Here is a 25,045-nt window from a genome sequence, read left to right on the forward strand (position 1 = left end):
CGCTGCACGCTGCGGACCCACCACGCTGCACGCTGCGGAACCACCACGCTGCACGCTGCGGAACCACTATAGAACCACACGCCGCAGAACCACGCAGGCGCAGGTTTGATTGAGCAACATTCAGGTCCTTCCAGGAGAAGAACTACTACGATATGACGTGCCTGTACCGATCTGATTACATGTTGTAGGTGTCCGCTCTCTGAAAGGGGAACGCTGGTTTGACACAGATTACAAAGCCTTTTATTTAAATAAGGCGTTTAAAATCATGTCTGAAAATGTATTGATTTCGATTGATGTTATTTTATTCGTTTCTTGACAACACCTAGAAAGTAAAACCTGAGGGGAAAAACATGTCCTAAAAGAATCTAAAAGTCCATCTGCCTGTATTGTGCCGTAATCAACAGGTATCACTCGGATATTCAGAACGTCCAGCTAAAACAGAAGAAAAACAACCAAGACGTTTTAATCACAGAGTTTATTTTCTGCTCGTTTGCCTTACACTAGTAACGCTTCATAACTTCAGACTCCACACCGGCTGCTGAGGGGACTAAATGTTGTAGTTTTACCCAGACAAAACAGTTCGTTATTTTACAGTTATATTATTTTTGTTTCTGGCATCAACACACACTAGTTTCTGCCATATCATGAGGCTCTGGGGTGAACGTTTCCCCTAGGTACAGACCTAGGATCAGCTTCCCTAGGGACAGACCTAGACCTAGATCAGCTTCCCCTAGGGACAGACCTAGGATCAGCTTCCCCTAGGAACAGACCTAGGATCAGCTTCCCTAGGGACAGACCTAGGATCAGCTTCCCTAGGGACAGACCTAGGGACAGACCTAGGATCAGCTTCCCCTAGGGACAGACCTAGGATCAGCTTCCCCTAGGGACAGACCTAGGAACAGCTTCCCCTAGGGACAGACCTAGGATCAGCTTCCCCTAGGGACAGACCTAGGATCAGCTTCCCCTAGGGACAGACCTAGGATCAGCTTCCCCTAGGGACAGACCTAGGATCAGCTTCCCCTAGGTACAGACCTAGGATTAGCTTCCCCTCCCCCAAGCTTTACACAAAACATTAATGGGGAGAAACGCCAGACTGACTCAAGATCAGTCTTTAGGGGAAACTTGACTCTACTCTAATCATGAAACCCAAATTTTCACTCGTTTTGACAAATAGTACTGCAGTTCTGACATACTGGTAGCCTGGGTGGATTATAATGTAGCCTGGGGGGATTATAATGTAGCCTGGGTGGGATTATAATGTAGCCTGGGTGGGATTATAATGTGGCCTGGGTGGGATTATAATGTAGCCTGGGTGGGATTATAATGTAGTCTGGGGGATTATAATATAGCCTGGGGGATTATAATGTGGCCTGGGTGGATTATAATGTAGCCTGGGTGGATTATAATGTAGCCTGGGGGATTATAATGTAGCCTGGGTGGGATTATAATGTAGCCTGGGTGGGATTATAATGTGGCCTGGGTGGATTATAATGTAGCCTGGGTGGGATTATAATGTAGTCTGGGGGGATTATAATATAGCCTGGGGATTATAATGTAGCCTGGGGGATTATAATATAGCCTGGGGGGTTTATAATGTAGTCTGGGGTGGATTATAATGTAGCCTGGGGGATTATAATGTAGTCTGGGTGGATTATAATGTAGCCTGGGGGATTATAATGTAGCCTGGGTGGATGTAATTTAGCCTGGGTGGATTATAAAGTAGCCTGGCGAATGTAATGTAGCCTGGGTGGATTATAATGTAGCCTGGGTGGGATTATAATGTAGCCTGGGTGGATTATAATGTAGCCTGGGGGATTATAATGTAGTCTGGGTGAATTATAAAGTAGCCTGGGTGGATTATAATGTAGCCTGGGGAGATTATAATGTAGCCTGTGTGAATTATAATGTAGCCTGGGTGAATTATAATGTAGCCTGGGTGGATTATAATGTAGCCTGGGTGGATTATAATGTAGCCTGGGGGATTATAATGTAGTCTGGGTGGATTATAATGTAGCCTGGGGGATTATAATGTAGCCTGGGTGGGATTATAATGTAGCCTGGGTGGGATTATAATGTAGCCTGGGTGAATTATAATGTAGCCTGGGTGAATTATAATGTAGCCTGGGTGAATTATAATGTAGCCTGGGGGGATTATAATGTAGCCTGGGTGGATTATAATGTAGCCTGGGGGGGGTTATAATGTAGCCTGTGTGGATTATAATGTAGCCTGGGTGGGATTATATTGTAGCCTGGTGAATGTAATGTAGCCTGGGGGATTATAATGTAGCCTGGGTGAATTATAATGTAGCCTGGGGGATTATAATGTAGCCTGGGTGGATTGTAATGTAGCCTGGGGGATTATAATGTAGCCTGGATAGATTATAATGTAGCCTGGATAGATTATAATGTAGCCTGGGTGGATTATAATGTAGCCTGGGGGGTTATAATGTAGCCTGGGTGGATTATAATGTAGCCTGGGTGGATTATAATGTAGCCTGGGTGGATTATAATGTAGCCTGGGGGTTATAATGTAGCCTGTGTGGATTATAATGTAGCCTGGGTGGGATTATATTGTAACCTGGTGAATGTAATGTAGCCTGGGGGGGGGATTATAATGTAGCCTGGGTGAATTATAATGTAGCCTGGGGGATTATAATGTAGCCTGGGTGGATTGTAATGTAGCCTGGGGGATTATAATGTAGCCTGGGTGGATTATAATGTAGCCTGGGGGATTATAATGTATCCTGGGGGATTATAATGTAGTCTGGGGGATTATAATGTAGCCTGGGTGAATTATAATGTAGCCTGGGTGAATTATAATGTAGCCTGGGTGGATTATAATGTAGCCTGGGTGGATTATAATGTAGCCTGGGTGGATTATAATGTAGCCTGGGTGGGATTATAATATAGCCTGGGGGATTATAATGTAGCCTGGGTAGATTATAATGTAGCCTGGGTGGATTATAATGTAGCCTGGGTGGGATTATAATGTAGCCTGGGTGGGATTATAATGTAGCCTGGGTGGATTATAATGTAGTCTGGGTGGATTATAATGTAGCCTGGGTGGGATTATAATGTAGCCTGGGGGATTATAATGTAGCCTGGGTGGGGGGTTATAATATAGCCTGGGTGGATTATAATGTAGCCTGGGTGAATTATAATGTAGCCTGGGTGAATTATAATGTAGCCTGTGTGAAGTATAATGTAGCCTGGGTGGATTATAATGTAGCCTGGGTGGGGGATTATAATATAGCCTGGGTAGATTATAATGTATCCTGGGGGATTATAATGTAGCCTGGGTGAATTATAATGTAGCCTGGGTGAATTATAATGTAGCCTGGCGGGGATTATAATGTAGCCTGGGTGAATTATAATGTAGCCTGGGTGGATTATAATGTAGCCTGGATGAATTATAGAGAGAGCTGTAGAGATCAGAACTGGCACCAGGCTAGTGTGATCAGATCTGGGACCAGGCTAGTCAGATCAGCTCTGGCACCAGGCTAGTGAGATCAGATCTGGGACCAGGTCAGTGAGATCAGATCTAGGACCAGGCTAGTGAGATCAGATCTGAGACCAGACTAGAGAGATCAGATCTGAGACCAGACTAGAGAGATCAGATCTGTGACCAGGCTGGGTGAGATCAGATCTGAGATCAGATCTGGGACAAGGGTTAGTGAGATCAGATCTGGGACCAGGGTGTGGGATCAGATCTAGGACCAGGCTAGTAAGATCAGGTCTGGGACCAGGCTAGTGAGATCAGATCTGGGACCAGATTGGTGAGATTAGATCTGGGACCAGGCTAGGTGAGATCAGTTCTGGGACTAGGTGAGATCAGATCTGGGACCAGGCTAGGTTAGATCAGATCTGAGATCAGGCTAGAGAGATCAGATCTGGGACCAGGCTGTGGGATCAGATCTGAGACCAGGCTAGTGAGATCAGATCTGAGACCAGGCTAGGTTAGATCTGATCTGAGATCAGGCTAGAGAGATCAGATCTGGGACCAGGCTGTGGGATCAGACCTGAGTCCAGGCTAGGTTAGATCAGACCTGAGTCCAGGCTAGTGAGATCTGATCTGAGATCAGGCTAGAGAGATCAGATCTGGGACCAGGCTGTGGGATCAGATCTGGGACCAGGCTAGGTTAGATCAGACCTGAGTCCAGGCTAGGTTAGATCAGACCTGAGTCCAGGCTAGCATACTGTGTCCTTTTCATTCATTTTAGACACTGAACAGACGAGGCAAAAACGTGTTTTTTATGTACTAATTTAGAAGAGTGCAAACACTGATACAATACAAGCTTCTCATGAATTCACATCTTTAGGTCTCCATAGGTGACTAGCAAATAACTTAGTAGCGCTTCTTATGTGTCAGTTACTTCTTATGTGTCAGTTACTTCTGATGTGTCAGTTACTTCTGATGTGTCAGTTACTTCTTATGTGTCAGTTACTTCTTATGTGTCAGTTACTTCTTATGTGTCAGTTACTTCTTATGTGTCAGTTACTTCTGATGTGTCAGTTACTTCTGATGTGTCAGTTACTTCTTATGTGTCAGTTACTTCTTATGTGTCAGTTACATTTGATGTGTATGTTACTTTTAAGTGTAAGTTACTTTTTATGAGTGAGTTACTTTTAAGTGTAAGTTACTTTTTATGAGTGAGTTACTTTTATGTGACTCACATGTAAATTTCACATTTACTGAGTCATAATTTTTTTCTTAATCTAGTGAATGAATCCTGCTCAGTCCTTTGAAATAAATATTTCTCCCTACTCTTTAAACATCATACACTCATGAAACGGCTTTAAAATGCTTTGGAATTTCTCAAAAATATAACTCCCTTTAGTACCGGTCAAAATACGAATCAATTTAGATGTAAATGTGTGGAACAAAATGGGGTGAGACTGACACAAGGTCAGGGTGCATTTCTGGTGTGTGAAGCTAGAGGTCGCTCTCCCCATAGAGGGCCGTGGAGAAGGCAGTGTAGTCCAGAGCCCCTGGGACCCCGTCAGGCCCATTGTACAGGGGCATCCTGGAGATACAGTACTCTGCCTGCTCAGGTGGCAGCTCTCTACGCAGCTCCTCCAGCAGGATGAAGGGCTATGGAAAAGGATACGACACAGAGTGACATTAGTGAACACATTTGAGATGACGTCGTAAAATAAACTTTTAAAGAAATTGAGACATGACTTGTCTAGAGAGAGAGAAAGTGCTCGAGAGAGTAAGCATGCACGAGACGGATAAAGGAAAGGGGTGAAAGAGGAAGAGACAGACAGAGACAGAGAGGAAGAGACAGACAGAGACAGAGAGGAAGAGACAGACAGAGACAGAGAGGAAGAGACAGACAGAGACAGAGAGGAAGAGACAGACAGAGACAGAGAGGAAGAGACAGACAGAGACAGAGAGGAAGAGACAGACAGAGACAGAGAGGAAGAGACAGACAGAGACAGAGAGGAAGTGAGTGAGAGAGACAGAGAGGAAGAGACAGACAGAGACAGAGAGGAAGTGAGTGAGAGAGACAGAGAGGAAGAGACAGACAGAGACAAAGAGGAAGAGACAGACAGAGACAGAGAGGAAGTGAGTGAGAGAGACAGAGAGGAAGCAAGTGACAGAGACAGAGAGGAAGTGAGTGAGAGAGACAGAGAGGAAGCGAGTGACAGAGACAGAGAGGAAGTGAGTGAGAGAGACAGAGAGGAAGCCAGTGACAGAGACAGAGAGGAAGTGAGTGAGAGAGACAGAGAGGAAGCGAGTGAGAGAGACAGAGAGGAAGCGAGTGAGAGAGACAGACAGAGACAGAGAGGAAGTGAGTGAGAGAGACAGAGAGGAAGCGAGTGAGAGAGGAAGCGAGTGAAAGAGACACAGAGGAAGCGAGTGACAGAGACAGAGAGGAAGCGAGTGACAGAGACAGAGAGGAAGCGAGTGACAGAGACAGAGAGGAAGCGAGTGAGAGAGACAGAGAGGAAGCGAGTGACAGAGACAGACAGAGACACAGAGGAAGTGAGTGAGAGAGACAGAGAGGAAGCGAGTGAGAGAGACAGAGAGGAAGCGAGTGAGAGAGACAGAGAGGAAGTGAGAGAGACAGAGAGGAAGTGAGTGAGAGAGACAGAGAGGGGCATCCTGAGAGAGACAGACAGAGACAGAGAGGAAGCCAGTGAGAGAGACAGAGAGGAAGGCAGTGAGAGAGACAGAGAGGAAGCGAGTGAGAGAGACAGAGAGGAAGCCAGTGAGAGAGACAGAGAGGAAGCGAGTGAGAGAGACAGAGAGGAAGCCAGTGAGAGAGACAGAGAGGAAGCGAGTGAGAGAGACAGACAGAGACAGAGAGGAAGCCAGTGAGAGAGACAGAGAGGAAGCGAGTGAGAGAGACAGAGAGGAAGCCAGTGAGAGAGACAGAGAGGAAGCGAGTGAGAGAGACACAGAGGAAGCGAGTGAGAGAGACACAGAGGAAGCGAGTGAGAGAGACAGACAGAGAACCATCACTTCCCACCTTATCAGCAGCCAGGATCTTGAAGGAGGCGAGGACCTGCTCTGAGGTGTCTGAGTAGGACGTCTCTCTAGTCATGAAGTCAACGAAGGACTGGAAGGTCACCTTGTTGGACCCGTTGGGATCCACTAGAGAAATGATGCGGGCAAACTCAGACTCTCCCTACAAATCACAGAGCAGAGTGGAACCAGGCTACATCATGACAACAGACACATTGATTTTGAGGACCCAGATCTGTTTGTGCTGTCTTGCCAATACATATGGTCATTGTCAGGTGACATAACAAACTGATCTGGAACCAGGCTAACATTGAGTCAATCAGGTTGAGAATAACAGACAGATAAGATGGCTGTGCTACTCATGTCCTAGCTGGTAAAGAGTTATGTTTGATACATTACTCATGTCCTACCTGGTAAAGGGTTATGTTTGATACATTACTCATGTCCTTTTATTTTATTTATTTTTATTTCACCTTTATTTAACCAGGTAGGCCAGTTGAGAACAAGTTCTCATTTGCAACTGAGAGAGCCAAGATAAAGCATAGCAGTGTGAGCAGACAACACAGAGTTACACATGGAATAAACAATTGACAAGTCAATAACACAGTAGAAAACAAAGGGGAGTCTATATACAATGTGTGCAAAAGGCAGTGAGGAGGTAGGCGAATAATTTGAATTTTGCAGATTAACACTGGAGTGATAAATGATCAGATGGTCATGTACAGGTAGAGATATTGGTGTGCAAAAGAGCAAGTAAATAAATAAAAACAGTATGGGGATGAGGTAGGTGAAAATGGGTGGGCTCCAATAGACTATGTACAGCAGCAGCGATCGGTTAGCTGCTCAGATAGCTGATGTTTGAAGTTGGTGAGGAGATAAAAGTCTCCAACTTCAGCGATTTTCAGATTCTTCCAGTCACAGGCAGCAGAGTACTGGAACGAAAGGCGGCCAAATGAGGTGTTGGCTTTAGGGATGATCAGTGAGATACACCTGCTGGAGCGCGTGCTACGGATGGGTGTTGCCATCGTGACCAGTGAACTGAGATAAGGCGGAGCTTTACCTAGCATGGACTTGAGATGACCTGAGAGCCAGTGGGTCTGGCGACGAATATGTCCAGCCGACTAGAGCCAGGTCGGTGGTGGGTGGTATAAGGTGCTTTAGTGACAAAACGGATGGCACTGTGATAGACTGATCCAGTTTGCTGAGTAGAGTGTTGGAAGCCATTTTGGATGACATAGAGAAATGAGGATCGGAAGGATAGTCAGTTTTACTAGGTAAGCTTGGCTGAGTGAAGGAGGCTTTGTTACCAGGAATAGAAAGCCGACTCTTGATTTGATTTTCGATTGGAGATGTTTGATATGAGTCTGGAAGGAGAGTTTGCAGTTGCCAGACACCTAGGTACTTATAGATGTCCACATATTCAAGGTCGGAACCATCCAGGGTGGTGATGTCAATCGGGCATGAGGGTGCAGGCAGCGATCGGTTGAAAAGCATGCATTTGGTTTTACTAGCGTTTAAGAGCAGTTGGAGGCCACGGAAGGAGTTTGTATGGCATTACTCAGCTTGTTTGGAAAGGTTGGATAGTTTGTCCATTGACTCAAAGTATGTCCTACCTGGTAAAGAGTTATGTTTGATACATTACTCATGTCCTACCTGGTAAAGGTTATGTTTGATACATTACTCATGTCCTACCTGGTAAAGGTTATGTTTGATACATTACTCATGTCCTACCTGGTAAAGGGTTATGTACTCATGTCCTACCTGATAAAGGGTTATGTTTGATACATTTACTCATGTCCTACCTGGTAAAGGGTTATGTACTCATGTCCTACCTGATAAAGGGTTATGTTTGATACATTACTCATGTCCTACCTGGTAAAGGGTTATGTACTCATGTCCTACCTGATAAAGGGTTATGTTTGATACATTACTCATGTCCTACCTGGTAAAGGGTCATGTTTGATACATTAGTCATGGCCAACCCGGTAAAGGGTAATGTTTGATTAGCACGCCAGAGTAGGGATCAGCAGTGGCCAGGCCGTGTCCCAAATGGCAACCTATTCCCTTTATAGTGCCCTATTTTTGACCAGGGCCCTATGGACCCTATGAGCCCTATGTGTTCTGGTCAAAACTAGGGCAGTATATGGGTAATAGGGTACCATTTGGGCCACCTGTTATCTGCACACTACAGAGAGAGACCAGTCTGTTATCTGCACACTGCAGAGAGAGAGACCAGTCTGTTATCTGAACACTACAGAGAGAGAGACCAGTCTGTTATCTGCACACTACAGAGAGAGACCAGTCTGTTATCTGCACACTACAGAGAGAGACCAGTTTGTTATCTGCACACTACAGAGAGAGACCAGTCTGTTATCTGCACACTACAGAGAGAGACCAGTCTGTTATCTGAACACTACAGAGAGAGACCAGTCTGTTATCTGCACACTACAGAGAGAGACCAGTCTGTTATCTGCACACTACAGAGAGAGACCAGTTTGTTATCTGCACACTACAGAGAGAGACCAGTCTGTTATCTGCACACTACAGAGAGAGACCAGTCTGTTATCTGCACACTACAGAGAGAGACCAGTTTGTTATCTGCACACTACAGAGAGAGACCAGTCTGTTATCTGCACACTACAGAGAGAGACCAGCCTGTTATCTGTACACTACAGAGAGAGAGACCAGTCTGTTATCTGAACACTACAGAGAGAGACCAGTCTGTTATCTGTACACTACAGAGAGAGAGACCAGTCTGTTATCTGAACACTACAGAGAGAGACCAGCCTGTTATCTGTACACTACAGAGAGAGAGACCAGTCTGTTATCTGCACACTACAGAGAGAGAGACCAGTCTGTTATCTGAACACTACAGAGAGAGACCAGTCTGTTATCTGCACACTACAGAGAGAGAGACCAGTCTGTTATCTGAACACTACAGAGAGAGACCAGTCTGTTATCTGAACACTACAGAGAGAGACCAGTCTGTTATCTGTGAATCTGTCATTAATGACTGGGGGACTCTACCATTAATGACTGGGGTGACTCTACCATTAATGACTGGGGGTGACTCTACCATTAATGACTGGGGGTGACTCTACCATTAATGACTGGGGTGACTCTACCATTAATGACTGGGGTGACTCTACCATTAATGACTGGGGGTGACTCTACCATTAATGACTGGGGGTGACTCTACCATTAATGACTGGGGGTGACTCTACCATTAATGACTGGGGGTGACTCTACCATTAATGACTGGGGGGGGTGACTCTACCATTAATGACTGGGGGTGACTCTACCATTAATGACTGGGGGTGACTCTGTGACTCTACCATTAATGACTGACTCTACCATTAATGGGGGTGACTCTACCATTAATGACTGGGGGTGACTCTACCATTAATGACTGGGGGTGACTCTACCATTAATGACTGGGGGTGACTGTACCATTAATGACTGGGGGTGACATTAATGACTGGGGGTGACTCTACCATTAATGACTGGGGGTGACTCTACCATTAATGACTGGGGTGACTCTACCATTAATGACTGGGGGTGACTCTACCATTAATGACTGGGGGTGACTCTACCATTAATGACTGGGGGTGACTCTACCATTAATGACTGGGGGTGACTGGACTGGGGTGACTCTACCATTAATGACTGGGGGTGACTCTACCATTAATGACTGGGGTGACTCTACCATTAATGACTGGGGTCTACCATTAATGACTGGGGGTGACTCTACCATTAATGACTGGGGGTGACTCTACCATTAATGACTGGGGGTGACTCTACCATTAATGACTGACTGGGGTGACTCTACCATTAATGACTGGGGGTGACTCTACCATTAATGACTGGGGGTGACTCTACCATTAATGACTGGGGTGACTCTACCATTAATGACTGGGGTGACTCTACCATTAATGACTGGGGGTGACTCTACCATTAATGACTGGGGGTGACTCTACCATTAATGACTGGGGTGACTCTACCATTAATGACTGGGGTGACTCTACCATTAATGACTGGGGGACTCTACCATTAATGACTGACTCTACCATTAATGACTGGGGTGACTCTACCATTAATGACTGGGGGTGACTCTACCATTAATGACTGGGGGTGACTCTACCATTAATGACTGGGGGTGACTCTACCATTAATGACTGGGGGTGACTCTACCATTAATGACTGGGGGGGTGACTCTACCATTAATGACTGGGGGACTCTACCATTAATGACTGGGGTGACTCTACCATTAATGACTGGGGGTGACTCTACCATTAATGACTGGGGTGACTCTACCATTAATGACTGGGGTGACTCTACCATTAATGACTGGGGGTGACTCTACCATTAATGACTGGGGTGACTCTACCATTAATGACTGGGGGTGACTCTACCATTAATGACTGGGGGTGACTCTACCATTAATGACTGGGGGTGACTCTACCATTAATGACTGGGGTGACTCTACCATTAATGACTGGGGGTGACTCTACCATTAATGACTGGGGGTGACTCTACCATTAATGACTGGGGTGACTCTACCATTAATGACTGGGGGTGACTCTACCATTAATGACTGGGGGTGACTCTACCATTAATGACTGGGGGTGACTCTACCATTAATGACTGGGGGTGACTCTACCATTAATGACTGGGGTGACTCTACCATTAATGACTGGGGGTGACTCTACCATTAATGACTGGGGGTGACTCTACCATTAATGACTGACTCTACCATTAATGACTGGGGTGACTCTACCATTAATGACTGGGGGTGACTCTACCATTAATGACTGGGGGTGACTCTACCATTAATGACTGGGGGTGACTCTACCATTAATGACTGGGGGTGACTCTACCATTAATGACTGGGGGTGACTCTACCATTAATGACTGGGGTGACTCTACCATTAATGACTGGGGGTGACTCTACCATTAATGACTGGGGTGACTCTACCATTAATGACTGGGGGTGACTCTACCATTAATGACTGGGGGTGACTCTACCATTAATGACTGGGGGTGACTCTACCATTAATGACTGGGGTGACTCTACCATTAATGACTGGGGGTGACTCTACCATTAATGACTGGGGTGACTCTACCATTAATGACTGGGGGTGACTCTACCATTAATGACTGGGGGTGACTCTACCATTAATGACTGGGGGTGACTCTACCATTAATGACTGGGGGTGACTCTACCATTAATGACTGGGGGTGACTCTACCATTAATGACTGGGGGTGACTCTACCATTAATGACTGGGGGACTGGACTCTACCATTAATGACTGGGGGTGACTCTACCATTAATGACTGGGGTGACTCTACCATTAATGACTGGGGTGACTCTACCATTAATGACTGGGGGTGACTCTGTCATTAATGACTGGGGGTGACTCTACCATTAATGACTGGGGGTGACTCTACCATTAATGACTGGGGGTGACTCTACCATTAATGACTGGGGGTGACTCTACCATTAATGACTGGGGGTGACTCTACCATTAATGACTGGGGGTGACTCTACCATTAATGACTGGGGTGACTCTACCATTAATGACTGGGGTGACTCTACCATTAATGACTGGGGGTGACTCTACCATTAATGACTGGGGGTGACTCTACCATTAATGACTGGGGGTGACTCTACCATTAATGACTGGGGGTGACTCTACCATTAATGACTGGGGGTGACTCTACCATTAATGACTGGGGGTGACTCTACCATTAATGACTGGGGACTGGGTGACTCTACCATTAATGACTGGGGGTGACTCTACCATTAATGACTGGGGGTGACTCTACCATTAATGACTGGGGTGACTCTACCATTAATGACTGGGGGTGACTCTACCATTAATGACTCTACCATTAATGACTGGGGTGACTCTACCATTAATGACTGGGGGTGACTCTACCATTAATGACTGGGGGTGACTCTACCATTAATGACTGGGGGTGACTCTGTCATTAATGACTGGGGGTGACTCTGTCATTAATGACTGGGGGTGACTCTACCATTAATGACTGGGGGTGACTCTACCATTAATGACTGGGGGTGACTCTACCATTAATGACTGGGACTGGGGGTGACTGACTCTACCATTAATGACTGGGGGTGACTCTGTCATTAATGACTGGGGGTGACTCTACCATTAATGACTGGGGGTGACTCTACCATTAATGACTGGGGGTGACTCTACCATTAATGACTGGGGGTGACTCTACCATTAATGACTGGGGGTGACTCTACCATTAATGACTGGGGGTGACTCTACCATAAATGACTGGGGGTGACTCTACCATAAATGACTGGGGGTGACTCTACCATTAATGACTGGGGGTGACTCTACCATTAATGACTGGGGGTGAATCTGTCATGAATGACTGGGGGTGACTCTTCCATTAATGACTGGGGTGACTCTACCATTAATGACTGGGGGTGACTCTACCATTAATGACTGGGGTGACTCTACCATTAATGTGAATCTGTCATTAATGACTGGGGGTAACTCAACCATTAATGACTGGGGGAGTGACTCTACCATTAATGACTGGGGGTGACTCTACCATTAATGACTGGGGGTGACTCTACCATTAATGACTGGGGGATGACTCTACCATTAATGACTGGGGGTGACTCTACCATTAATGACTGGGGGTGACTCTACCATTAATGACTGGGGGTGAATCTGTCATTAATGACTGGGGGTGACTCTACCATTAATGACTGGGGGTGAGTCTACCATTAATGACTGGGGGTGACTCTACCATTAATGACTGGGGGTGACTCTGTCATTAATGACTGGGGTGACTCTACCATTAATGACTGGGGGACTCTACCATTAATGACTGGGGGTGACTCTACCATTAATGACTGGGGGTGACTCTACCATTAATGACTGGGGGTGACTCTGTCATTAATGACTGGGGGTGACTCTACCATTAATGACTGGGGGTGAATCTGTCATTAATGACTGGGGGTGACTCTACCATTAATGACTGGGGGTGACTCTACCATTAATGACTGGGGGTGACTCTACCATTAATGACTGGGGGACTCTACCATTAATGACTGGGGTGACTCTACCATTAATGACTGGGGGTGACTCTACCATTAATGACTGGGGTGACTCTACCATTAATGACTGGGGGTGACTCTACCATTAATGACTGGGGGACTCTACCATTAATGACTGGGGGTGACTCTACCATTAATGACTGGGGTGACTCTACCATTAATGACTGGGGTGACTCTACCATTAATGACTGGGGGTGACTCTACCATTAATGACTGGGGTGACTCTACCATTAATGACTGGGGTGACTCTACCATTAATGACTGGGGGTGACTCTACCATTAATGACTGGGGGACTGGGGTGACTCTACCATTAATGACTGGGGGTGACTCTACCATTAATGACTGGGGGTGACTCTACCATTAATGACTGGACTGGTGACTCTGTCATTAATGACTGGGGGTGACTCTACCATTAATGACTGGGGGTGACTCTACCATTAATGACTGGGGTGACTCTACCATTAATGACTGGGGGTGACTCTACCATTAATGACTGGGGGTGACTCTACCATAAATGACTGGGGGTGACTCTACCATAAATGACTGGGGGTGACTCTACCATTAATGACTGGGGGTGACTCTACCATTAATGACTGGGGGTGACTCTATCTGTCATGAATGACTCTGGGGGTGACTCTTCCATTAATGACTGGGGGTGACTCTACCATTAATGACTGGGGGTGACTCTACCATTAATGACTGGGGGTGAATCTGTCATTAATGACTGGGGGTGACTCAACCATTAATGACTGGGGGTGAGTCTACCATTAATGACTGGGGGTGACTCTACCATTAATGACTGGGGGTGACTCTACCATTAATGACTGGGGATGACTCTACCATTAATGACTGGGGGTGACTCTACCATTAATGACTGGGGGTGACTCTACCATTAATGGGTGACTCTACCATTAATGACTGGGGGTGAATCTGTCATTAATGACTGGGGGTGACTCTACCATTAATGACTGGGGGTGAATCTACCATTGACTGGGGTGTGACTCTACCATTAATGACTGGGGGTGACTCTACCATTAATGACTGGGGGTGACTCTACCATTAATGACTGGGGGTGACTCTACCATTAATGACTGGGGGTGAATCTGTCATTAATGACTGGGGGTGACTCAACCATTAATGACTGGGGGTGAGTCTACCATTAATGACTGGGGGTGACTCTACCATTAATGACTGGGGGTGACTCTACCATTAATGACTGGGGGATGACTCTACCATTAATGACTGGGGTGACTCTACCATTAATGACTGGGGGTGACTCTACCATTAATGACTGGGGGTGAATCTGTCATTAATGACTGGGGTGACTCAACCATTAATGACTGGGGGTGAGTCTACCATTAATGACTGGGGGTGACTCTACCATTAATGACTGGGGGTGACTCTACCATTAATGACTGGGGGATGACTCTACCATTAATGACTGGGGGTGACTCTACCATTAATGACTGGGGGACTCTACCATTAATGACTGGGGTGACTCTACCATTAATGACTGGGGGTGACTCTACCATTAATGACTGGGGGTGACTCTACCATTTATGACTGGGGGTGACTCTACCATTAATGACTGGGGGTGACTCTACCATTAATGACTGGGGTGACTCTACCATTAATGACTGGGGGTGACTCTACCATTAATGACTGGGGGTGACTCTACCATTAATGACTGGGGGTGACTCTACCATTAATGACTGGGGGTGACTCTACCATTAATGACTGGGGGTGACTCTACCATTAATGACTGGGGGTGACTCTACCATTAATGACTGGGACTGGGGTGACTCTACCATTAATGACTGGGGGTGACTCTACCATTAATGACTGGGGGTGACTCTACCATTAATGACTGGGGGTGACTCTACCATTAATGACTGGGGGTGACTCTACCATTAATGACTGGGGGTGACTCTACCATTAATGACTGACTCTACCATTAATGACTGGGGTGACTCTGTCATTAATGACTGGGGTGACTCTACCATTAATGACTGGGGGTGACTCTACCATTAATGACTGGGGGTGACTCTACCATTAATGACTGGGGGTGACTCTACCATTAATGACTGGGGGTGACTCTACCATTAATGACTGGGGGTGACTCTACCATTAATGACTGGGGGTGACTCTACCATTAATGACTGGGGGTGACTCTACCATAAATGACTGGGGTGACTCAACCATTAATGACTGGGGGTGACTCTACCATTAATGACTGGGGGTGACTCTACCATTAATGACTGGGGGTGAATCTGTCATGAATGACTGGGGTGACTCTTCCATTAATGACTGGGGGTGACTCTACCATTAATGACTGGGGGTGACTGACTCTACCATTAATGACTGGAGGTGACTCTACCATTCATGACTGGGGGGACTCTACCATTAATGACTGGGGGGTGAATCTGTCATTAATGACTGGGGGTGACTCTACCATTTATGACTGGGGGTGACTCTGTCATTAATGACTGGGGGTGACTCTGTCATTAATGACTGGGGGTGACTCTACCATTAATGACTGGGGTGACTCTACCATTAATGACTGGGGGTGACTCTACCATTAATGACTGGGGGTGACTCTACCATTGATGACTGGGGGGGGTGACTTCTACCATTAATGACTGGGGGACTCTACCATTAATGACTGGGGGTGACTCTACCATTAATGACCGGGGTGACTCTACCATTAATGACCGGGGTGACTCTACCATTTATGACTGGGGGTGACTCTACCATTAATGACTGGGGGTGACTCTACCATTAATGACTGGGGGTGACTCTACCATTAATGACTGGGGGACTCTACCATTAATGACTGGGGGACTCTACCATTAATGACTGGGGTGACTCTGTCATTAATGACCGGGGGTGACTCTACCATTAATGACCGGGGGTGACTCTACCATTAATGACTGGGGGTGACTCTACCATTAATGACTGGGGGTGACTCTACCATTAATGACTGGGGATGACTCTACCATTAATGACTGGGGGTGACTCTACCATTAATGACTGGGGGTGACAACGACTTCATCCCAAATGGCAGCCTATTCCCTTCATAGTGCACTACCTATTCCCTATATAGTGCACTACCTATTCCCTATATAGTGCACTACCTATTCCCTATATAGTGCACTACCTATTCCCTATATAGTGCACTACCTATTCCCTATATAGTGCACTACCTATTCCCTATATAGTGCACTACCTATTCCCTATATAGTACACTACCTATTCCCTATATAGTGCACTACCTATTCCCTATATAGTGCACTACCTATTCCCTATATAGTGCACTACCTATTCTCTATATAGTGCACTACCTATTCCCTATATAGTGCACTACCTTTGACCAGAGCCCTGTGAACCCAATGAGCCCTGGTCAACAGTAGTGCCCTAAATAGTGAACAGAGCCCCGTGAGCCATGGTCAACAGTAGTGCACTATATAGCGAACAGAGCCCTGTGAGCCCTATGAGCCCTGGTCAACAGTAGTGCACTATATAGTGAACAGAGCCCTGTGAGCCATGGTCAACGGTAGTGCACTAAATAGTGAACAGAGCCCTGGTCAACAGTAGTGCACTATATAGTGAACAGAGCCCTATGAGCCCTGGTCAACAGTAGTGCACTATATAGTGAACAGAGCCCTGTGAGCCATGGTCAACGGTAGTGCACTAAATAGTGAACAGAGCCCTGGTCAACAGTAGTGCACTATATAGTGAACAGAGCCCTGTGAGCCCTATGAGCCCTGGTCAACAGTAGTGCACTGTATAGTGAACAGAGCCCCGTGAGCCATGGTCAACAGTAGTGCACTATATAGTGAACAGAGAGCCATTTGAGCCACTGAGTGACACCACCAGCTGGCCATACCAGCTATGTGTGCTGCTACCCTGGAATAGAAATACCGTTGACACCAATACTCAGCGTATCTGGAGGCCATTTTGGATCAACAGTTTTAAATACACTGACAGATAATGTTGACACCAATACTCAGCATATCTGGAGGCCATTTTGGATCAGGATCAACAGTTTTAAATACACTGACAGATAATGTTGACACCAATACTCAGCGTATCTGGATGCCATTTTGGATCAGGATCAACAGTTTTAAATACACTGACAGATAATATTGATCATTCTGATGAAAATGTAGTCACTTTTAAAGATTAAGGTTACTTAAACGGTGACAGACATTTTTGTGGCAGTCTTATGACAGTCCTATAACAGTCCTATGACAGTCCCTATGACAGACAGTCCTATGACAGTCTTATGACAGTCATATGACAGTCTTATGACAGTCCTATGACAGTCTTATGACAGTCCTATGACAGTCCTATGACAGTCTTATGACAGTCCTATGACAGTCATATGACAGTCTTATGACAGTCCTATGACAGTCTTATGACAGTCCTATGACAGTCCTATGACAGTCCTATGACAGTCTTATGACAGTCCTATGACAGTCCTATGACAGTCCTATGACAGTCTTATGACAGTCCTATGACAGTCTTATGACAGTCCTATGACAGCTCATTCTACATATTTACCAGATCATAGCCCATGGAGATCAGACAGGCTCTGAAGTCATCTGTCTCCATGCCTCCTTTCTTCTTCTGCAGGGTGGAGAGGAGGAGGAGGGTGGAAAGGAGGAGGAGGGGAGAGGAGGAGGGAGGAGGGAGAGGAGTAGAGAGGTGGAGGAGGAGGGTGGAGAGGAGGAGGGGAGAGGAGGAGGGAGGAGGAGGAGGGAGGAAGAGGAGGGAGAGGAGGTGTAGGGAGAGGAGGGGAGGGAGGAGTAGAGAGGTGGAGGAGAAGGGAGAGGAGGGAGGAGTAGAGAGGTGGAAAAGGAGGGAGAGGAGGAGTAGGGAGGAGTAGAGAGGTGGAGGAGGAGGGAGAGTAGGAGGAGTAGAGAGGTGGAGGAGGCGGAGGAGGAGGAGGGATAGGAGATAGGAGGGGAGTATGGATATGACAAAGAGAGGAAGAGAGGTATTGGGAGGGAGGGGGGAGAGGGGATATGACATGGAGAGGAGAGAGGTATGGGAGACAGACGGACGTACAGCCATACGGACAGGCGGACAGTGACAAGAAGCACAAGACAAAGAACAGAGAGAAAGAAAAGATCATTAATTGAGTGTCTTTGATGAGATTTGATAAACACCATGTCATTGTTTCTCTAACAGAGAGAGATATTCAACGATACCTAAAGCACAAACAACTGGATACAGCACACACAATACTATATATACACATCTGGGCCCGTATTCAGGGACCGTCCCAGTAGGAGTGGTGATCTAGGATCAGGTCATAAAGAGTCTCAGTAGGAGTGGTGATCTTGGATCAGGTCATAAAGAGTCTCAGTAGGAGTGGTGATCTAGGATCAGGTCTTAAAGAGTCTCAGTAGGAGTATTGATCTAGGATCAGGACATAAAGAGTCTCAGTAGGAGTGGTGATCTAGGATCAGGTCATAAAGAGTCTCAGTAGGAGTGGTGATCTAGGATCAGGTCATAAAGAGTCTCAGTAGGAGTGGTGATCTAGGATCAGGTCATAAAGAGTCTCAGTAGGAGTGGTGATCTAGGATCAGGTCATAAAGAGTCTCAGTAGGAGTGGTGATCTAGGATCAGGTCATAAAGAGTCTCAGTAGGAGTATTGATCTAGGATCAGGACATAAAGAGTCTCAGTAGGAGTATTGATCTAGGATCAGGACATAAAGAGTCTCAGTAGGAGTATTGATCTAGGATCAGGACATAAAGAGTCTCAGTAGGAGTGGTGATCTAGGATCAGGACATAAAGAGTCTCAGTAGGAGTGGTGATCTAGGATCAGGACATAAAGAGTCTCAGTAGGAGTGTGCCTGGAACCATCATTAACCTCCTCCAGAGAACAAGTCACTTCATTATTCTGAAACACAACTAGTGTTGAATGGTGGTACTGTTATCTGAATGGTGGTACTGCAGTGATCTGAAACACAACTAGTGGTGAATGGTGGTACTGCAGTTATTCTGAAACACAACTAGTGTTGAATGGTGGTACTGCAGTGATCTGACTGCAATCTGAAACACAACTAGTGTTGAATGGTGGTACTGCAGTGATCTGAAACACAACTAGTGGTGAATGGTGGTACTGCAGTTATTCTGAAACACAACTAGTGGTGAATGGTGGTACTGCAGTTATCTGAAACACAACTAGTGGTGAATGGTGGTACTGCAGTTATCTGAAACACAACTAGTGTGGTGAATGGTGGTACTGCAGTTATCTGAAACACAACTAGTGGTTAATGGTTGAATGATGGTACTGCAGTTATTCTGAAACACAACTAGTGGTGAATGGTGGTACTGCAGTTATCTGAAACACAACTAGTGTTGAATGGTGGTACTGGTGGAAACACAACTAGTGTTGAATGGTGGTACTGCAGTTATCTGAAACACAACTAGTGTTGAATGGTGGTACTGCAGTTATCTGAAACACAACTAGTGTTGAATGGTGGTACTGCAGTGATCTGAAACACAACTAGTGTTGAATGGTGGTACTGCAGTGATCTGAAACACAACTAGTGTTGAATGGTGGTACTGCAGTGATCTGAAACACAACATGTGACTGCTGCCATGCCAGAGGAAGGATTTAGTGGTTACTAGTAACAGGTGCACATAGTTTGGTCAGTACCTGGTTGTTATGTCTCACCCAGACTGATCAGGCAAGCTCTGAACTCCTCACAGGGCAGTCTGCCAGACCTGTCCTGCAGGCAGCCACACAGCCACACACACACAGGATCCATGGTGTCAGTAACAGTGAGCACATTAGTTGAATGTCATTAGGATGGATTGTTGTTTTGATCTGTAGTTTTACAAACATTTGACAAAATACAAAGAAGTGAGTTCCAAATCACAAGCGGTCAAGGCCTTGAGTTAGATAAGTCACCTTCCTGGACATAGAAACAATACAACAGTCATTGTCACACAGGAGAAGGACAGAGACACTGAAGACACAGAGGGGGACACAACCCTGTCGAAGTGGGTTAGGTCAGGGCCACTGGAAAGACACAGAGGGACACAGAGGGGTACACAACCCTGTCAAAGTGGGTTAGGGTCAGGGCCACTGGAAAGACACAGAGGGACACAGAGGGGTACACAACCCTGTCGAAGTGGGTTAGGGTCAGGGCCACTGGAAAGACACAGAGGGACACAGAGGGGGACACAACCCTGTCGAAGTGGGTTAGGGTCAGGGCCACTGGAAAGACACGGAGGGACACAGAGGGGTACACAACCCTGTCGAAGTGGGTTAGGGTCAGGGCCACTGGAAAGACACGGAGGGACACAGAGGGGGACACAACCCTGTCGAAGTGGGTTAGGGTCAGGGCCACTGGAAAGACACACAGGAGGGACACAGAGGGGGGGACACAACCCTGTCGAAGTGGGTTAGGGTCAGGGCCACTGGAAAGACACGGAGGGACACAGAGGGGTACACAACCCTGTCGAAGTGGGTTAGGGTCAGGGACACGGAGGGGTACACAATCCTGTCGAAGTGGGTTAGGGTCAGGGCCACTGGAAAGACACGGAGGGACACAGAGGGGTACACAACCCTGTCGAAGTGGGTTAGGGTCAGGGACACGGAGGGGTACACAACCCTGTCGAAGTGGGTTAGGGTCAGGGCCACTGGAAAGACACGGAGGGACACAGAGGGGTACACAACCCTGTCGAAGTGGGTTAGGTTCAGGGCCACTGGAAAGACACAGAGGGACACAGAGGGGCACAGAGGAGGGACACAAAGGGACACAGTACCCTGTCAAAGTGAGTGAAAGACACAGAGGGATACAGTACCTTGTCAAAGTGAGTGAAAGACACAGAGGGGCACAGAGGGACACAGAGGGACACAGAGGGACAGAGAGGGACACAGAGGGACACAGAGGGACACAGTACCCTGTCAAAGTGAGTAAAAGACTGGCGGAACTCGTTCATCTGTTGCTGGCTGATGCCTTTAGCGTCGCGCGTCAGAATCTGGGTCTCGATCTCATTGATGGTTCTAGCGATGGTGGTCAACAGCTGCTCCCAACCCACACGGATATGCTGCAGAGAGAGAGAGAGGGGAGAGAGTGGGAGAGAGAGAGGAGGGAGGGGAGAGAGAGGGAGGGAGAGAGAGGAGGAAGAAGGCCAAGTCACAGGGTGGGATCTGAACCCTGTTCTTCCGGGCACAAGGCTGAAGGCCAAGTCACAGGGTGGGATCTGAACCCCGGTCTACCGGGCACAAAACCGAAGGCCAAGTCACAGGGTGGGATCTGAACCCCGGTCTACCGGGCACAAAACCGAAGGCCAAGTCACAGGGTTGGATCTGAACCCGGTCTACCGGGCACAAGGCCGAAGGCCAAGTCACAGGGTGGGATCTGAACCCCGGTCTACCGGGCACAAAACCGAAGGCCAAGTCACAGGGTTGGATCTGAACCCCGGTCTACCGGGCACAAGGCCGAAGGCCAAGTCACAGGGTGGGATCTGAACCCCGGTCTACCGGGCACAAGGCCGAAGGCCAAGTCACAGGGTGGGATCTGAACCCAGTTCTACGTGGAAAAACAGCAGCTTAACCATTAGACCAAGAGTAGTAAGGTTTCATGATCATGAAACAGATCCCAACAAGTTACTTGTGAGAATGATCTCTGAATCGTTCCAGTCCCATAATAAGCTACGTACCTCCATGGTGTAGTTGGTGTGTTTGTTGTCGAACACCAGGGACTCTTGGATGTGTTGATGGTCTCCCTCTAGCTTGTCGATGTTGGACTTGTAGTTGATGATGACCTGTTCAAACTGCTTCAGCTGACTCATCTGGTCCTCCAGAGAACCTCCGATGTCGACGGAACTACGCCCGATCTCCTGGTGGGAGAGAGGAGGAGAAGACCGTCGCTGTCACTATCGGACGCGTCCCAAAATGGCACCCTATTCCTAACATAGTGCACTACTTTTGTCTAGGGTCCGTAGGCCTCTTTGTCTAGGGTCCGTAGGCCTCTTTGTCTAGGGTCCGTAGGCCTCTTTGTCTAGGGTCCGTAGGCCTCTTTGTCTAGGGTCCGTAGGCCTCTGGTCAAAAGTAGTGACACTATATAGGGGACAGGGAGCCATTTTGGAAGGTAGAATTTGTGTTGGTGTTCAGAACATCCGCTGAGCTGCAGGCCAGTGTTTAGCATCTGTTAAAGACAGGATGGTTGCTTAGTTGGTTGGTTGGTGGGTTTTCAGTATGCAGCTTGGGTCCTAGGTGCCAGGGTTCGGTTGGGTATTAATTCCATTACAAGTACGTCCATTCAGGAAGTCAACTAAAATTCCAAATTCCAATATTTACTTCCTGAATGGACTGAATTGAAATGGAATTGATCCTCCCAACCCTAGAAGGTACAGATCCCTACAGGTGTACAGCACAGGAGGCAGGTGAGGGAGGACAGCTCATAATAACGTCTGTAATGGACTGAACGGAGTAGAAACCAGGTGTTCGATTCCATTCATGTAGTTCTAGCCGCTTTAAAACTTCTTAAGGGGGCAGTATTTTGGCATCTGGATGAAAATACCAAAGTAAACTGCCTGCTACTCAGGCCCAGAAGCTAGGATATGCATATGATTGGTTGATTTGGATAGAAAACACTCTAAAGTTTCTAAAACTGTTCAAATAATGCCTGTGAGTATAACAGAACTGATTCTACAATGATTAAGGTGCCGCCTGTTGTACATGACATGGCGTCAGGTGACCGAGGTCAGGACAGGTCTGTCTCACCTCCATCCTGGTCTGGATCCACGGTCCGATGATGTTGGCCTGGGCAGCAAACTGGCGTCTGAGACGTTCGTTGGCGTGCTGTCTGGCTAGTTCCTCCTGGAGAATACTGTTTCTCTGGGGAACCAGCTTCTTCACCTGATCAACGGGACAGAAAGGGTTAATCCCTGGTTAACACAATGGGACGGTTTCTTCATTTGAGTGCTTTTTTTAGTCTAGGACTTCATCTGTGTCTGGGAATCTGTCTATAGTTAACACAGGGTTGTTCAATCCCACTGGTCCCTGGGGCTTTTTTGTTATAGCCAAGCACAAAACCCCCTGATTTAACTCATCAGTGAATCACCAAGCCGTTGATTAGTGAATCAGGTGTGTTAGCACTGGGCTGTAATGGAAGCCTGCTGCATACCATGAGGTTCTCCAGGATCGAGATTGAAGAGCTTTAACACAAACATTGACAGTACAACACACACAAACAACAGACATTGTCTGCATCCCAAATGGATGTAGTTAAAATTAGTGCGCTATAATATATTATATTATAAGGAATCGGGTCCCATTTGGGATGCAGACAGTGTCCCTAGAGACGCTAGTAGCTACCTTGTCCCATTTGAGTCCTATCTCCGCCGGTGTGATGTCACTGTAGGGGTTGGTGAGGTTGGGGGAGATGCCATAGCTCTGGGCTATCTTCTGCACCTCCGTGTAGATGCTTAGGATGGCCTGTCTCTCACAGTCAGCCTCCGGAAGGGTGGCCTTGAACTGGTCATGGGCTGAGATCAGGCTCTGCAGAGCGAGGTGGAGAGCAGACCGAGTTACAGAGGAACCGGCGTTGTCATCCGGCGTTCTGACATGACATGGTGTCAAACAAATACAGGCCAGACAGTCGGGAATCAACATCATGTTACTATCTGATAGGAGAGGATGGAAGGAACACAGCATCATGTTACTATCTGATAGGAGAGGATGGAAGGAACACAGCATCATGTTACTATCTGATAGGAGAAGATGGAAGGAACACAGCATCATGTTACTATCTGATAGGAGACAATGGAAGGAACACAGCATCATGTTACTATCTGATAGGAGACAATGGAAGGAACACAGCATCATGTTACTATCTGATAGGAGACAATGGAAGGAACACAGCATCATGTTACTATCTGATAGGAGACAATGGAAGGGACTGGAACACAGCATCATGTTACTATCTGATAGGAGACAATGGAAGGAACACAGCATCATGTTACTATCTGATAGGAGACAATGGAAGGAACACAGCATCATGTTATTATCTGATAGGAGACAATGGAAGGAACACAGCATCATGTTGCTATCTGATAGGAGACAATGGAAGGAACTGGAACACAGCATCATGTTACTATCTGATAGGAGACAATGGAAGGGACACAGCATCATGTTACTATCTGATAGGAGACAATGGAAGGAACACAGCATCATGTTACTATCTGATAGGAGACAATGGAAGGGACTGGAACACAGCATCATGTTACTATCTGATAGGAGACAATGGAAGGAACACAGCATCATGTTACTATCTGATAGGAGACAATGGAAGGAACACAGCATCATGTTACTATCTGATAGGAGACAATGGAAGGACTGGAACACAGCATCATGTTACTATCTGATAGGAGACAATGGAAGGGACTGGCACACAGCATCATGTTACTATCTGATAGGAGACAATGGAAGGAACACAGCA

General features: G+C 46.8%; 1 protein-coding gene and 1 long non-coding RNA gene across 2 annotated transcripts in view; both read right to left on the reverse strand.

Moving 5' to 3' along the window:
• Positions 1-456: 456 nt before the first annotated feature.
• Positions 457-1,975, reverse strand: LOC112241215. The gene is made up of 2 exons (XR_006080254.1): positions 977-1,975; positions 457-682 (listed from the first exon to the last, which is right to left on the reverse strand). It is a non-coding gene; the product is annotated as an uncharacterized LOC112241215 (long non-coding RNA).
• Positions 1,976-3,099: 1,124 nt separating this feature from the next.
• LOC121841223 (alpha-actinin-2-like) overlaps positions 3,100-25,045 on the reverse strand; it is a gene marked incomplete at its 5' end in the record, with an annotated part of 29,388 nt that continues 7,442 nt past the window's right edge. Inside the window, 7 exon segments of the mRNA XM_042308303.1 lie at positions 3,100-5,092; positions 6,477-6,635; positions 18,140-18,205; positions 21,501-21,647; positions 22,263-22,442; positions 23,329-23,463; positions 23,923-24,105. Coding sequence (XP_042164237.1) covers positions 4,934-5,092; positions 6,477-6,635; positions 18,140-18,205; positions 21,501-21,647; positions 22,263-22,442; positions 23,329-23,463; positions 23,923-24,105 — 1,029 coding nt within the window.

Source organism: Oncorhynchus tshawytscha, linkage group LG28 (assembly GCF_018296145.1).
Source record: "Oncorhynchus tshawytscha isolate Ot180627B linkage group LG28, Otsh_v2.0, whole genome shotgun sequence".
Lineage (NCBI taxonomy): Eukaryota > Metazoa > Chordata > Actinopteri > Salmoniformes > Salmonidae > Oncorhynchus > Oncorhynchus tshawytscha.